The sequence below is a fragment of the Martes martes genome (genome assembly GCF_963455335.1).
Source record: "Martes martes genome assembly, chromosome: 10".
NCBI lineage: Eukaryota > Metazoa > Chordata > Mammalia > Carnivora > Mustelidae > Martes > Martes martes.
This window is the reverse complement of record NC_137898.1, coordinates 58,668,348-58,684,261: the sequence shown is the minus strand read 5'-3', so window position 1 is coordinate 58,684,261 and position 15,914 is coordinate 58,668,348. Positions and strand designations below refer to the sequence as shown.

At 56.6% G+C, this 15,914-nt stretch overlaps 1 protein-coding gene across 8 annotated transcripts in view; it reads left to right on the top strand.

Moving 5' to 3' along the window:
* The window catches only part of ARAP1 (ArfGAP with RhoGAP domain, ankyrin repeat and PH domain 1), a gene marked incomplete at its 5' end in the record, with an annotated part of 40,382 nt that overhangs the window by 8,216 nt on the left and 16,252 nt on the right, over positions 1-15,914 (top strand). For 6 of the 8 annotated variants that reach the window (XR_013967560.1, XR_013967561.1, XM_080816672.1 and 3 more), the window contains 12 exons: positions 4,262-4,431; positions 5,033-5,100; positions 5,663-5,796; positions 5,957-6,112; positions 6,737-6,806; positions 7,046-7,166; positions 7,571-7,773; positions 8,205-8,311; positions 10,515-10,714; positions 12,641-12,726; positions 13,879-14,061; positions 15,122-15,296. Coding sequence is in view for 6 of the 8 variants with exons in the window: in XM_080816672.1 (XP_080672798.1) it covers positions 4,262-4,431; positions 5,033-5,100; positions 5,663-5,796; positions 5,957-6,112; positions 6,737-6,806; positions 7,046-7,166; positions 7,571-7,773; positions 8,205-8,311; positions 10,515-10,714; positions 12,641-12,726; positions 13,879-14,061; positions 15,122-15,296 (1,673 nt within the window). Of the gene's footprint in view, positions 1-4,261; positions 4,432-5,032; positions 5,101-5,662; positions 5,797-5,956; positions 6,113-6,736; positions 6,807-7,045; positions 7,167-7,570; positions 7,774-8,204; positions 8,312-10,514; positions 10,715-12,640; positions 12,727-13,878; positions 14,062-14,796; positions 14,865-15,121; positions 15,297-15,914 lie in introns of those variants that run through there. The other 2 variants (XM_080816675.1, XM_080816676.1) reach the window with 2 other exon arrangements.

The window sequence follows — 15,914 nt, the reverse complement described above, 5'->3', positions numbered from 1 at the left end:
TGGGCCAGAGGTCAATGGGAAATGGCCCAGCTGGGCCTCAGGTTGGAGCTGAGGTGGCCCTTAGGGTTGCCGGCACTGAGTGGCCAGGACCCCAACTGGGGTGGGAGCGCTCTGCAGGCACTGTCCCTTCCTCTGGGGTTTTCCCACTATACTGTGCCTTCCGGATACCACTTCTCCTTTCCTGGCCTGGCCCTGACTCAGCATGGCCCTGTCCCCTGTGGTAGGCAGGCGCGGGGGTCAACCAGGAAGATTTCTGGAAGAAGCGGCTAGAGAGAGGCCTGGAGGTCCATTGGGGTGTGGGGGGGTCCCCTCCTCTTGCTTCCACTTGCTTAGCACATAGCCGTTTGCCTGCAAAAACCATGCTGGAGGAGGAGCTGTTTGCACTGTTCCCCTTTCCCTTCTTGCCATGGTCACAACAGCCATCAGAGCTGTGGTCACGTGCCCTCTTGGATGGCAACTCAGGAGCTGCCCACATCCTGAGCTGGGTGGCCAGTGTAAGGAGGCAGGCCTCAGAGAAGCTCTCAGATCCTGACCGTGGCCTCATTCGACCCTGTTGTGGGATTTGCCAGCTGTGGTACTAGGGTACAAATCCCAGCTGTGGGATCCAGGACAAATTACTTTGTGTCTCTGTGCCTCAGTTTCCTCATCTATAAAGTGGGGATAATAGTTAGCCATACCTTATAGAGCCCTTGTGAGGAGTAAATGAATGAAGCCACGTAAAGTGCTTAGAAGACAACTGGGAATATATACACATACACAATACCAAGAGGAATTAATTAATCTGTATCTTCATTTATTTATTCATCCCTGAGTGCTGGGCATGCAGAAGGGAAGATGGTAGGTGTGGCACCTGCCTCAGGGAACCCACGGGCCAGGGAGACAGGCCTCAGATGGGCAGACCCCTCGCAGATAGTCAAGACAGTGATGGGGGGCCCGTTGCTTCTTCAGCTCCGAGGATGCTCTGCTGCTCGGCATTGAAGGGGTGGAGCCTGTCCCCACCTCCTCTGGGTCAGTCTGACTGGCACTGGCCTTGAAGCCTGGAGTTCTGCTCCCAGCTGATCACAGGCCAGGCCCCCAGGGGCCCCTCCTGCTTGGGGTCTGGGAGGCTATGTGTGATAGATAATTCCGGACATTGCAGCTGACCAGCTACGGTCACACCCTTGGACCTGTGAGTACTTACTTAGTCTCTAGGTCTTTCTTCCCCCTTTCATTCACTTTTCTCTCCACTGCAATGGCCAACCTATCCACCTACCCTTCTGTCCACCCCCGCACCCATCCATTCAGCCATTTACTTGTTCTGTCATCCACCCACCCGGTTGTCTGCCCGCTTAGCCGCCCACTCAGCGTGCTCTTGTTGCTGACTCGGCCACTTCCTGTGCTGGGCTGTGGGGGTAAAGAATCAAGTCTGAGGCTGCCCCCGGCCTAGAGAGACTCAGGGTCAAGGAGGGGAGACAGCTGGTGTGGTGCCCACCTGGGGGTCTTCTTAGGTCCAACTAAACACGAAGGCTCTCAAGAGTACCATAGACCCACCTGGCATCAAATCCCCCCAGATGCGCTTAGGGAGGGAAGGACTGGCCACCAGGGTCATGGCCGCTCTTCCTCTGCTGCGGGGTCCTGGTCGCAGTCAGTGCCCCTGTTCACACAGCCATCCGGGAGCCATTCTCTGTGGCCGGCCGCCCAGGAGAGCACACAGGGGTAGGGAACCGACACTCCTTACAGATAGGTATGGGAGCCACCCTTAAACATCTTGACTCAAGGGTCCAGTATGTCCTCTAACGACCCCACAAGTGTGGTTTCAGGTTCCTGCATGGAATGTGGCCAGTGACATGCCAGCCCCCTCAGGGAAGCCCAGAGCTCCAGCTTCTCCCCCAGGTGGAGAGCCCACCTGCAGTTTCTGGTCTAGGTACACTCTCAGGCCACTCTTGTACAAGGTGGTGTCGCCAAGGAGCACGGCTGACACACAAGCTGCTGCAGGTTTCTGGAGGAGTGTGAGAAAGATCAGTGCAGGTCGGATTCTTTCACATGGAGAAGAGATGATTAGAGGACAGGGTGATAGGGAAACAGGCATGTGTGCTAGGAGCATGTGTGCTAGTCAGGGTTCAGGTCCTGGCTCAGCTGCTGGCAGGATGCCAGCACAGTGGACGGAGCTACTCTAATTATGTGATTTGGAGTGATTGGTCGTATCAATCCCCTTGTAACAGAGGGGAAGATGGGCAGGGTCTGGGGGAGTGTGAAAGAAGGCTCAAGAAAGACTTGCAGGGAAGCAGAACTTAAGTTTGGAGTTAAAGGACAAGAGGATGTTCTCTAGTCAGAGCTCAGGAGTAAGGGGTTCCTGGAGGAGACAACAGCAGGAACAAAGGCCTGGTATCATGATCATCCCCCAGCCCTTGCTTGCTTTTGTGATAGACATGCATTGCCAATCACTGCCAGGAATGCTGGGGCAATAACCAGGCTGAAAATAACCAGTGAGACAAGTTGCTCACCCACTCTGATGTTCCTCCTTGGCCCCTGCCAGACGCCGGCTGAGACAGTGGGTGGGGCCAGGCTTCTGGGGCTTAGGTGCCCTGTTCCAGCTGTGTGGGCGCACAGCATGCCTCGTCTTGGTTAATTCTCCAAACACCCTGTCAGATCAGTGACATAGTCCCCGCTCTACAGAAGAGGAAACAGGCTCGGAGATGCTGAGTGCTTTCCCTTGGACACACAGGATCGAGGACTGAGGCAGGGGTCAAACTCGTTTCCAATGTCAAAGCAAGGAGACACTCAGCCTGCAGGGAGCAGTGTGATCTCTGCAGAGACAGATACACAGAGCATTGTGGCTGTGGGAGCCCAAGGGGCCCTGAACCTGGCCCTGGAGTTGGAGAAGGTTGGTGATAGCAGAGATGAGGGGCTGGTATGCAAGAGGAGTGGGCAGAAATGTTAGCAAGGACGTGTAGAAGAAGGAACCCTCATGCACTGCTGATGAGAATGCAAATTGGTGCAGCCACTGTGGAAAACAGAAGGGAGGTTCCTCAAAAAAAAAAAAAAAAAAAAAGAACTACCATATAATCCAGTAATTCCACTGCTGAGTATTTACCCAAAGGAAATGAAAACACCAATTCAAAAAAGTAGATGCAAAAAAAAAAGTAGATGCAGCCCTATGTTTATTGTGGAATTGTTTACAATAGCCAAGATATGGAAGCGACCTATGTGTCCCTCGATAGTTGAATAGAGAAGATGTAGTGTGTGTGCATTCGTGTGTGTGTTTGCAATGGGATATTACTCAGCCATAAAAAAGAATGAGATCATGCCATGTACAACAACGTGGATGGACCTAGAGGCTGTGATGCTAAGTGAAATAAGTCAGAGAAAGACGAATACAATATACTTTCACTCATATGTGGAATTTAAGAAACAAAACAAATACGAAAAAAAAAAGAAACAAAAAACCAGGGCTTACATACGGAGAGCAAAGTGGTAGTTGCCAGAGGGGAGAAGCATGGGGAGGGGTGGTAGGGGGTATAGGTGAAGGGGAAGGGGGGTACACTTACCGTGATGAGCACTGAGAAACGTGTAGAGTTGGCGAATTATCGTATTGTATACCTGAAACTCTAATGCTGTATGATAATTGTACTGGAATTTAAAAAAAATAGAGGGGCATGGTGGGATCAAGTGAGTTTAAGGTGTCTGAGGGCACCATGGTGAACATGCATGTCTGGGACAAGAGAGAAAGTGGTCTTGAGCCAGAGCCCCACAGCTCAGGCCTTAGGATTTGGTTTTTAAGGCTCTGGTCTGTGCCCTTGGCCTGCATGCGCATTGTGAACCTGACCCATCCACTCACCACCAAATGCCTTCTTATCCTTAAGAGCTCAGTCAGGTGTCACCTCCTCCGGTCTTCCCTGACTTCCCAGCCTGGGATGCACACCACCCCCCAGCCCATTCTGCTTTGCATCCCTCTTCTAGACTGGAGACCCTATGGGTACTTGTGGCTGAAAGCTAGAGCTCTGGGGACAGGTGACCTTGCCAGAGCAGTGCAGGGCCAGCTCATGGCCAAAGAAGGGGCCTGCTTCCTTTAAGCTTCCTTTAAGCTTGAGGGCCTGGGGTGAGGGGAGGGGGGTTCCTGTCTGAGTCTGTGGAATGAATGCGCTTTGCTGCAGCTCAGGTGAGAGGGGTTGGGGGGCAGCGAGACTCAGGGGCTTTGGGTCCTGGCTCTGTGTAGTGAGCCAGCCCGGCTACTGAGCCGCCTGGAGCTAACCCCCGGGCCCGGCTTTTGTTCTCTTCCCAGCCTTCCCTCCAAAGAAGAGGAGCTACTATCACCGCTGCTGTCATCCCCTCCCCAACCAGAACCTGAGGAGCCCCCAGCCACCTTCCCCCGGGGACCTCCACAGCCCCCGTCTCCACCTCCCAGTCCCCCGGAGATCCCCCCGAAGCCTCTTCGCCTGCCCCCAGAGTTCGGTGAGTGCCATAGCCAGGCATGGGGCTCCCAGTGCGTAGCCTGGAATCAGGGCCCCTCAAGAATTGGCAAGGGTGCAAGGATCGAACTTTCTGTCAGATTCTGCCTCCCACACAGTATGGCCCCAGACAGGTGAGCCTCATTCTCTTCACCCTCACAGTGGAGCCAGCACCCACCTACTGACTGTTAAGTATACATGGCAGACTTTCTGAGTGGCTCGTGGTTGAAAGTCTAGGAATATTTTCCATGGTTGTCAATGGTTTGCTTTTCCTTGGATTGTCTATTTCTCTTGATTCTTGTTTCTTGTTTCTTTTTCAGCCTCTTTAGACAGCCCTTGCCTCTGACCCGCAAGTTTGCCACCTATTCAGACCTCCTTGTGATAGTCTGGCCTCTCCTTTAGCCACCCCCCTAGTACTGTCCTATGAGGCCCTGAGAGTGTAAATAGCATTTCATGTCCCCTGTGCCTGTTTTTGAAAGCCAGGCTGGAGTGGGGGTGTCTTTTCAGCCAAGGGTGGCTTATGTGAAGCCAGGCCAGGGTGCCCAGGAGAGGAGGCTAGGCTCCTCCTTCTGAGTCTCCCCCCGCCCCCACCCCTCTCTCCTCAGATGACTCTGACTACGATGAGGTTCCAGAGGAGGGCCCAGGGGCCCCAGCCGGCCTGATGACCAAGAAGGTGGGGCAGGTGGTGATTAGGGTTTGGGCTGTCTGTCAGAGGGGAGGGTGGGCTGCCCAGCTGCCTTGCAGACCCTGGGGACCACTAGAGAGAGAAAGTGCCATCAGTTCCCAGGGAGAGCTTCCTTCCCGCTTGTGGTCTTGCTACGAGGGGCTTGGGGATGGAGCACAGCACCTGAGCCCTGGACCAGGGGTCTGCGGGTGCTTGCTGGTGGCCTCAGTTCCGGTCTCCAGCCACGTCTGGATGGTTGTGTGTAGCCCCCTCTCTCCCCCGGGATACTGAGCACTTCTTACTTGGAGAGTCTCCCTTGATCTCTTTCACTTTCTGTGTTCCTGGGCCCCATGGGTGTCTTAACTCTCCATCCCTAAGTATTTTTCACTATCCCTTCATCTTCTGTCTTTGTCCAGGCTGAGTCCCTGGAGAGGGTGTAGAAACAGCAGGGGAAGTGCGGAGTTGTGTGGGTCCCTGATGGAGTGGACCTTGGGGGGTGTCCCTGGGTGGGTGTGATCTGGGGCTCAAAGAGAAGCATGATGCTGAGTGGGTCTGGGGTGGGGGGTGCCAGGAGGAGCTCCCAGTGAGCCACATCCCACGGGCTGTGCGTGTGGCCAGTCTGCTGAGTGAGGGGGAGGAACTGTCTGAGGACGACGACCAAGAAGATGAAGATGAGGATGACCATGCCTATGAGGGCATCCCCAAGTAAGTGTCCGCTCTTCCCCAGTGGTCGTCCCACCCAGCCACCCTCCGTTCCCAAGCACAGCCTGGCCCCTCCACCTCTTTGGCCCCTCCACCTCTTCGGCCCCTCCCCCCAGGGGAGCTCCCGTCCTAGGCTCCCTCATTCCCTCTCCTCTTTCCCCAGTGGTGGATGGCGCACCAGCAGCCTGAGCTCATCCCTGCCCAGCAGCCTCCTGATCCCCGAGCTCCCACCACACCCCATGGACGGGCATCCTGGGGGCCCCACCCCCATCACACCGGTCATCAAGGCCGGCTGGCTGGACAAGAACCCACCACAGGGGTGAGTGGTGCCTGTTAGGTCCTGCTGGTTCTCTGTGTGAAGACAGGAGTGCTCTAGGATACTGGTATGCCGGATCTGAAAACCAGAGGGGCTAGGTTATTTGAAGAGGTCTATCTCCAGGCAGACTGTAACAGTCGATCATCTCCTCCAGACCTGTGTTTTAGTACCCTTAAAATTGGGAAGTCCATGGGGCGCCTGGGTGGCTCAGTGGGTTAAAGCCTCTGCCTTCGGCTCAGGTCATGATCTCAGGGTCCTGGGATCGAGCCCCGCGTCGGGCTCTCTGCTCAGCAGGGAGCCTGCTTCCTCCTCTCTCTCTCCCTCTCTCTCTGCCTGCCTGCATATCTGTGATCTCTGTCTGTCAAATAAATAAATAAAATCTTTAAAAAAAAAAAAAATAAAAAAAAATAAAAAAAAAAAATTGGGAAGTCCTACTTTAAGTCTGGCTTCAGTCATTTTTGCTGTAGGTAAAGTCCATCTTCTCATTGACCGTTTGGGTTCCTTCCTCCCTAGAGCCTGGCTATTGCCGACTTTGTATGTGGCTGCCATAGGGGGCTGGGGTAGTCTTAGAGCCTCTCCTCTAATCTGTAACCCTTTGCTCTTTTCCCTCTGCCTGTGCTTCTCCAGATCTTACATCTATCAGAAGCGATGGGTGAGACTGGATGCCGATCACCTGCGGTACTTTGACAGTAACAAGGTGAGGCCCGTGTTGGTCCCTGATGGGACTCCTCCTCCAGTCTGACTCCTGGAGCCGTGTCTTCTGGCCGCTCGGCCAGCTGTGGGCTGTGGTCAGGGTCAGCGTAGGGGCTGTCCCTGGCCACCTGTGGGAGATGGGGTTCTAGTTAGCCTGCTCTCGGCTGAGGTTGAGGGAGCCAAGGAAGGGTTGGGCCTCCGAGTGCCCCACCCCCTACAGGACAGCTTCCTTCTCCTCCCCAGGACGCCTACTCTAAGCGCTTTATCTCTGTGGCCTGCATCTCCCGCGTGGCTGCCATCGGGGACCAGAAGTTTGAAGTGATCACAAACAACCGGACCTTCGCCTTCCGGGCGGAGAGTGATGGTGAGGAGCAGGGCAGGGAGAACACTGGCTGTTTGGCCTGCTAAGTGGGGGCGTGGGGGAGAACCAGGGCACCTCTGCTCCCCCAACATCAAACCCAGAGAGGAGTCAGTCCTCTACGAGGTAGGGGAGAGCAGGGGGCACACTCGGACTGGCTCTGTGCTTGAGATACCCACTGAGGCCTCAGAACCATAGATTTCCGTTTACAGGGAATGGGCTCAGGTAGGTGAAGTGGCTTCCCCAGTATAGCTTGTCCAGTCAGAAAACTCAGAGATAGTCAGAGATAGGTGGGCCAATCTGGGTGGGCTTGCTGGCAGAGGTGTTGCCTGAGGAGCCTGGAATGGGGAGCCCTTAGGTGGCTGCCTGCCAGACTGAGCTCACACTCATTCTTTCCCCTGTGCCCTCAGCGGAGCGGAAGGAGTGGATGCAGGCCCTGCAGCAGGCAGTGGCCGAGCAGGGTGCCCGGGCCCGGCTGTCTAGCACTTACCCTTTGGGTGTTCGAGGCTCAGAGCTGCCTGACCGTGCTGGCAGCCTGGAACTGCGTGGTTTCAAGAACAAACTGTATGTGGCCGTGGTTGGGGACAAAGTGCAGCTATATAAGAATCTGGAGGTGCGAAGGGGTCAGCCAGTTTGTCCCCTGCTCCTGCCCACCCGGTCCTCTGGCCCTGCCCCCTGCCCACCCGGTCCCCCAGCCCTGCCCACCCAGTCCTCCAGCCCTGCCCCTTCCCTTTCTTCCTTCCCCTGACTAAGCTCAGCCCTGTGCTGGCTACCCTTCCTGCTTCTAGTTCTGACCCTGTCCCCTGCCTGGTCCCTGAGGATTATCTTCCCATCCGTGCCCTGCCTTCTGTTCCCGTTCCCTATCACTACATGGCCCCCGAGCCTGGGTCCATTTACCAATGTCCAGATTCCTAAGTTCTCTTCATCTCCTTCCAAGGTGCTTTCTAGTCCCGAAGGTACTACCTCCCTTTAGTCTCTATCCCTCCCTGGGCCTTAGGCCCTGCCCCCAGGCCTTGCCCTCACCCCACCCCCCCCATCTGCCAGGAGTACCACCTGGGCATTGGCATCACCTTCATTGACATGAGTGTAGGCAACGTGAAGGAAGCAGACCGGCGCAGCTTCGACCTCACCACCCCCTACCGCATCTTCAGGTAAGTCTGCCTCCTTTCACTTACCTGTATCCTCTCTCCCTGCCAGGATCTTCTTGCTTATATGGAAACCTGCCCCTTCTTTTAGAATGGATTTCTCCCCTTCCCAGCCTTGCCCACCCTCCTGGTCCTTTCTGTCCACTCACTAACCTGCTCTGACCCCTCCCTTCTAAGAAATCTCACTTTTACCCCACCCCCCATCTGACCATCACCGTCCCCCTTCCCCTCACTCAGTCCCAGGCAGTCCTGAGGGGCTGGCCCATGCCTGAGGTCACGTAGTATGTATCAGTCAGCTTGGCTGCAGTGCATGACAGAGGAGCACAGATGGGGTGGGGGTGGGACTTCAACAACAGAAGTTTATTTTCTCACAGTTCTAGAGGCTGGAAGTCCAAGGTCAAGGAGTCATCAGGGTTAGTTTCCGGTAGGCCCCTTTTCCTGGCTTGCAGATGGCCACCTCCTCACTGTGTCCTCACACGGCTTTTCCTCTGTGTGCAGGTAGAGAGAGTGATCTATCTGCTGTCCCTTCCTCTTTTTATAAAGAAACCAGTCTTGTTACATTCGAGCCCTACTCCTATGACATCATCTAACCTTAATTACTTCCCTAAAAGCCCTGTCTCCAGATGCAGTCACACTGGGGGACACAGTTCAGTCCATAACATCCCAGGTCCACCACCGAGTCACTGTGTGACCTGGACAAATCACTTGACCTCTCTGTGCCTCGGTTTCTTCCTCTGGGAGTAAGACTGCGACTGTCTTTGTAAAGCTGTTACCTGCCTCAGTGAGTGGTAACCACTCTGTCAACACTAGCGCCATCCCACCTCCGCTGTCATGTCCTTTGCCCTTAGCTTAGCTCTCTGTCTTCCGCAGGGACTTTCTCCTGAGCTCCAGACCTGCATGTCCAACATCCAGCAGTGGATGTCTGTCCCCCTGTGACTTCCGCCTCGACTCCCTGGACCTCCCAGGCCCCTTTCTCCACCCACGGGGACGCCTGCCTCTCCCACTCAACCCTATGCGTGCCTGTCACCACCCCCTCCTCGCCACACTGGCTCTCTCACCTCTGTATGGCCCCTCCCCTCTGTCCCTTCCCATTTTGTCCCAGGCCAGGGGGCCTCTGGCCCAGCGGTGGCTCCGCCTCATGCATCAGCTGCCTGTCTGTGACTGCCAGTGGAGTCTTCTCTTTTCTTTTTGTTGAAAGCCAAGTTTTTATTTGTTTATTTCTGCCTTTGAAGTAATGTTGGATGACATGTTGGCCTGAGAGTCTTTGCCTCCTCCTTAACAACCGCACAACAGGGACCAGCCACCTTCCAGTGTTTTCCTTGCCTGTCGGTTTTAGAGAGGCCAGCCTATTCACTGAGTGTCTTGTGGTCATCAGCCTTAGTTAGGCTGATTTGGTCTTCAGCACCAAGGTCCTCCACCAGCCTGACATATGCAGGGGGAGACCGTCGGATGTAAACACGAAGACAGGCAGAGTGCTTGGCTAAGGCTTGGCAGCCTGCAGATTCCACGTGTGAGGCCTTCGTGGATGAGCACAGTCTTCAGCGCCTCTGGTCAGGCCACATTAGCGCCTGTCCCATCTCTAGCAGTGACGCCTTTTCTGGCCATGGTAGAGGCTTATAGGGGTAGCTGTATCTTGAATACACACATAGGTGGGATAGTGGCAGCAGGGAAAAAACCAGAGGAAGACATCTCTTTACCCTTTCCCCTGTCCCACTGAAACCCTCCACTGCTTCTGTCTTGTCCTCTGCGTGCACTTTGACCTCCTCTGCCTGGCCCAGGCTTGTTCCTGTATGTTTCCCAGCCTCCTCTCTGCCAGTTTGCCCATCTTATTCGTGGGTCCCGGAATGCCCCGTGTGCCATGCTGCTCCCTCTCTGGAATAGTTTTCCACATCTTTTGCTGGCTAAGCCCTTCTCATCTGTTAAGGCTTAGCTCAGGCATCATTTCTTCTCAGGAGTCTTTTCTATTTCCCGGGGGGGGGGGGGCAGCACCTGCTCTGGGATCCCCCAGCCCCCACGTGTCTCTTAGGTTCATGGTACGCTTGCCTCTGTCCACACCCACCTTCCTCACAGACCCAGGGTGCCTCGCTCTTCCAGTTGTGAGGGCTCAGCTCCTCGCTCTGCCCACGTCACGCTGCACCTCCTCACGCTGCCCCCCAATCTCTCAGAGCCCTCTCCCACCAGCCCCCACCCCCCACTCCTGTGTCCCCAGCTTCTCGGCTGAATCGGAGCTAGAGAAGGAGCAGTGGCTGGAGGCCATGCAGGGAGCCATCGCTGAGGCCCTGTCTACCTCGGAGGTGGCCGAACGCATCTGGGCCGTGGCCCCCAACAGGTTCTGCGCCGACTGCGGGGCTGCCCAGCCTGACTGGGCCTCCATCAACCTCTGCATCGTCATCTGCAAACGCTGTGCAGGTGTGTGGGCCTGGTGTGCCAGGCTGAGGCACGACAGGGCTGGTGTGTTGGTGTGGCTGGGGGGCCTGTCTGGCTGGAGCGGCCAGAGCCAAGACACTAGTCAGATCCTTGTCCATGAAGCTGTGTCTGTGCACCAGGCCTCTCCCACCATGATTAGCCTGCAGTCCGGAGAGTGCAATGCAGGAGTTCAGCTGCACATGCCATGGGTAGGACACAGGCACGGGGAGGGGAAATGGTGCATAGCGCATGGCCTGGCAAGTGAGTCTTACCCAACTGAGCCCAGGCCAGTTGGGGTCCAGCACCCCTCCCCACCCCCGTCACATCAGAGGAGTGGAGGGGAATGAGACAGGAGGGGCTGGCAGGGATCTGCATGCAATGGGAGGACATGGGAGGAGATGGGAGGCCAGGGTGGGAGGGCCGCGGTCAGATCCGGGCCTCAGACTCTGGTGGCAGGTGGGACCTGAGTTGGAGGGGTGAGACTGGAGACCAGTGGGAAGGCTGTTGACGGCTCCATGAGAGAGAGGAACAGGCCGAGGCCTGGTCTAGGGAAGCAATGGAGAAGATTCGAGAGACGTGCAGGATCTGTGGTGTCAGAGTCCCTGTAACAGATCCGATGAGGATGAGGAAGACACGCTGGGGCCCGAGATGCATTCATCTCTCTGCCCGGCAGTTACTGGGGGTCTGTGCTGTGCTGGACACTGTGAGGTGTTGAGGTTTGGCCCTCAGGGGAGCTGCTGATCCCCAGGGAGCAGCTTTGGGCAGCTTGAGATGGGGATCTGGGGTAGGGGATAGTTCTGGGGAAGGCGCTGAGCAAGGGTAAACATCCAGGAGGCCTGGGGCTGGGAGGTCTGCATGCAGGAAAGAAATGACTTGATTTAGAAAGGTGTCCGCTCGTGGAGGGGTGCGGGTGACTGGTGTGGGTGAGGTGCTCCCTAGGAGACTGCAGGGGGTGGGGGGGTGCGGCTGAAGCCAGAACAAAGTGGTGCTTGGCACTCCTAGTGCCCCAGCCTCCTCCCTCCGCCAGGGCTCCTTCCTGGGACCTGTAGCTGAGGAAGGCTACATTCCCTCCAGCCAAAGCTCACCCTGCCCTCTCATTCCACAGAGATGTCCTAAGTGCTCACTGGTGCCAGACTTTGTTCTAAGCACATACAGAGGCTACACCCTAAAGGAGACAGTCAAGGTTCCTGCCCTCTGGCAGCTTACATTCTAGTGGGGAGAGGCAGAAAATACACATATGAACCAATAGAAGTATCAGGTAATAAAGTGCTAGGCAGAGAATGTGTTTGTCAGGAAGCCCCCTCTGAGTAGATGATCTATCAGCTGAGACCTGAATGTGAGGAGGGAGCCAGCCCTGGGGAGATGGGGGAAGAAAGAACTGTGAGTGCAAAGGCCCTGAGGCAGGAATAGGTCGGCTGATTAGAAGAGGGAGGAGAGTATAGCTGATCAGGATTGGAATGGGGGCGGGGAATTCTGAGATGAGAGTGCAGGAGAAATTTAGATCTAATTCTGGGGTGCCACTGGGGAGTCTAAAGAAGGGATTTGGAAAAAGGGGATTTGCATTTTAAGGAGATCACTCTGGGGGCAGCTGGCTGGCTCAGTTGGTATGTGACTCTTGATCTCAGGGTTGGGGTTGGGGGTCATGAGTTCAAGCACCATGTTGGGCATAGAATTTACTTAAAAAAAAAAAAAAGATCAAAAAGACTATTGTGGCTGGGCTGTGCAAAGTGGCCTGGTTGTAGGGGTGCAGGGGGCTGGGTTACTGCTGCAGGATGCCCGTGACTTCAGCTCCCTGGTGCCTGGAGCAGGGGTGTGTGTGGCCAGCACTGGAAGCTTCCCCCCACTGTCTGTTCCTGCCTGGGCTCACGGGGAGACAGGGAGGGCAGGAAGGTAAGTGCTCTTGTGAAGGTGAGGGTCCTCTGTCTGCAGGGGAGCACCGAGGCCTGGGCGCTGGCGTCTCCAAGGTGCGGAGCCTGAAGATGGACAGGAAGGTGTGGACGGAAACACTCATCGAGGTGGGGAGGCCTTGCTTGCCACCTGCACTTGGGGTCCGCTCCACTCCGCCGCTGCCTGGGTCTCCACCCTGTCTCCCCTCATAGACCTTGGCCCCCCGAAGCTAGCAGAGAGCTTTGGGATCATCTAGTGGGTGGGGATTTTGGAAAAGGCGATTTTTGGCAAAGTCAGCAAACTGGCCCATGAGCTAAGAATGTTTTTACAGTTTTAAAGGGGTGGTTAGAAAAAAAAAAAAAAAGGCATATGCAACAGAAACTGTCATGCAGAGCCTGAATTCTTTACTTCTTCTGGGGGTACACTTAATGTGCATATGTGCCTGTCTCCGTGGGGTTCGCACACGGAGGTGTGCAGTTGTTACAGAGGAGAACCTGCAGCGGGAGGCTGACCACGCAGGGCCTCCCTGTCGCCCCATCCAGCTGCAGGCCCCAGTGCGGTTTGGCTGTCACATCAACCCCTGTGAGTTAGGGTTTGAATCCCCAGTTTATAGATGAGGACACTGAGGCGCAGGGAGAGAAGATGGCTTGTCCAGAGTCACTGAGTGAATCAGTGGTGGCAGGGTCTTTTTCTGCTTTATTCTCTTCTGTGACCCAGAACCCCACACAGAACCTGACACAGAAGCAGGATGGGGGGCCCAGGAAATGGCTGTGGGACAAATGATCAGCAGAGGGCAAGGATTAATAAACTAGGCCCCCGATGACTGGACCCCTGCATCTGCGCCCCCAGCAGGTGCGCCTGCCCCTCCTCCCCTGAGCCCAGAATGGAATGTCAAGGACAGGAGAGGTTTCCACAATCCTTACCCCATTGGCAGACAGGTTAGCTACCCCGCCCCCCACCCTCACCCAGGCTGTGATAGCCTCAGGAATGCAGAGTTCCAGATGTGGGACTGGGTGGGGGAAATAGCAAGGGCCCCAGCCAGGCACCAGGCTTGGGGCATCCTGCTGTCGGACTGTCTGCCTCTTGTCCTGTCACTGAGCTGAGGAGCTGGGTTTGGGCCCATAGCCACTGACCACCCAGGCTGCCCCTCAGCTTCCCTGATGGGAAAGTGGGTGGGTGGCCTGGCTCGCCCAGCCCCTCTCCTGACAACCTCAAAGATTTTACCAGACACTCAGGCCAGGCCATAGGCTGCCCGTCTGACCTCTTGCCCCCACCCACAGCTCTTCTTACAGCTGGGCAATGGTGCCGGGAACCGCTTCTGGGCAGCCAACGTGCCCCCCAGTGAGGCTCTGCAGCCCAACAGCAGCCCTGGTGCCCGGCGGAGCCACCTGGAGGCCAAATACCGTGAGGGCAAGTACCGCCGCTACCACCCGCTCTTCGGCAACCAGGAGGAACTGGACAAGGTCAGGGCACTGGGCCTCTGGGAACCCTGGAGACCACCCGCTTTTTTTCTACCCCCCTCTATTGCTCTCTCTTTTGAAGCTCACAGTGATGAGTTGGCGTATGGGGAAACTGAGGCCCAGAGGGTGGAAGGGCCCTGCCTAAGCCAAGGGAGAGTTGTGGCAAATCAAGGAGGAGTCAGGCCTGACCCTTGGGCCAAGTCCACATCCCCAGCATCTGTCTGCCTCCCTCCCCTCCTGATTCCTCTGTCTCCTGAACCGTCCTGCTCCTGTGAATCCTGCCAAAAGGAGTGAACTTGATGGGGATGCTATTTCCTGTCAGGCTCATGAAAAACAGCTGGCTGCTCTGACCCACCCCCATCCACACCCCACTCAAGATGAGGCCCCACACGGGCCTCAGGCCCTGACAGGCTGGGAGCCAAGCCTGTCTGGCTCAGCCTGAGTGGGAGGCAGCCGGCTCTGAGGCAGGGGGATGCCACTTGTGACCTCTGATTGGCCTTCACCCCCTCCCCCCAAGCGGCCCCACCCAGGCAGGCTCAGGCCGGCTGGACGCCCAGTGGGAGCCAGGCCTCCACCTCCCAGGAACCCAGGCGTCCAGCCCCCAGCCCAGCCCAGTCTAGCCCGCCAGCTAGGAGGGGCAGGGACTCCCATTGGTCGGGAGGGCTGGGCAGGCAGTGAGGAATTCAAATGTGGGAGGAATGAGCTACAAAGCACCCCCCTCTGGCCTTCCACAAGGCAGAAGGAGCGTGAGATCCTCTAGAGAACAGGCTTGGCAGCTGATTGGGTCCCAGAGGCTGCTAGTAGGGGTGAGCCCTGCGCTACCAGGACCCCCAGCCTTTGTGGAGCGGCCCCTACCCACCCTCCTATGCCCTTGGCCCTTCTCATCCTCCCCCTCTCCTCTCTGTCCTCCTTACTGGCTCTTCTCTTTGAACCTGAGGCTGGGCCTCCAGACTTGGGTAACTCCTTCCTCTTCCTTCCTCTCCTCCCCCCAGCACCCCATGCCCACTGGCTCCCCACTCCAGCTTAGGCTGACCCTCCCCTCCCCCCTTCTCCCTCCTCCCAGGCTCTGTGTGCTGCAGTCACTACCACAGACCTGGCTGAGACCCAGGCTCTCCTGGGTTGTGGGGCTGGGGTCAACTGCTTCTCAGGGGACCCTGAGGCTCCCACGCCCCTGGCTCTTGCCGAGCAGGCCGGCCAGATACTGCAGATGGAATTCCTTCGGAACAACCGGACCACGGGTGAGTGACTGGTGGGACAGTCCACCTTGAGGGATGGGGCCTCCCCGCAGCCATGGCCTGGCCCTGTGATGGGGGTGCTGTGAGGCCCCTGATAACACATACCACTTGAGCCGTGAGTGCAGCTCCGTGAGGGGCCCCAGCACAGCAGTGTGTGGTTTGGGTTGCCATGTCAGTGTCCATTGGTGCGTCTGGCTTCCCCTTCCTGTGTGTCCTTTTGTGTCTGTCTCTGCATCTCTCGTTCAGGACTTGTGGGTCCCTCCCTGACCTGCAGTGCGGCCCTTCAGGGTGGCATCTGTGCGCCAGTGTCTGTGCATTTCTGTGGATCTGTGTTTCCTTATCCCTGGGGGCGTTGAGGGCTTTGGGGTTTGTGCAGCCGCAGATTGTATGAGTCGCTGTGTGGGGGTTGCATTTCTCCGTGTGCGGGTGACCCATGATGGCAGCCCTGTCTGCTGCTTTGTCTGGGCGGGGCTTTGTCACAGGCTGGAGTTGGGTCCCATTTGGCTGTCACTCTCCGGCTGGGTGAGGAGGGGATAGTGGGGATAAGCCCTGCTGGTCATGGCTCAGGGCTGGCCTCTGGGGCCATATCCGAGGACCGAGGGTGGAGCTCGGCGGCCAGAG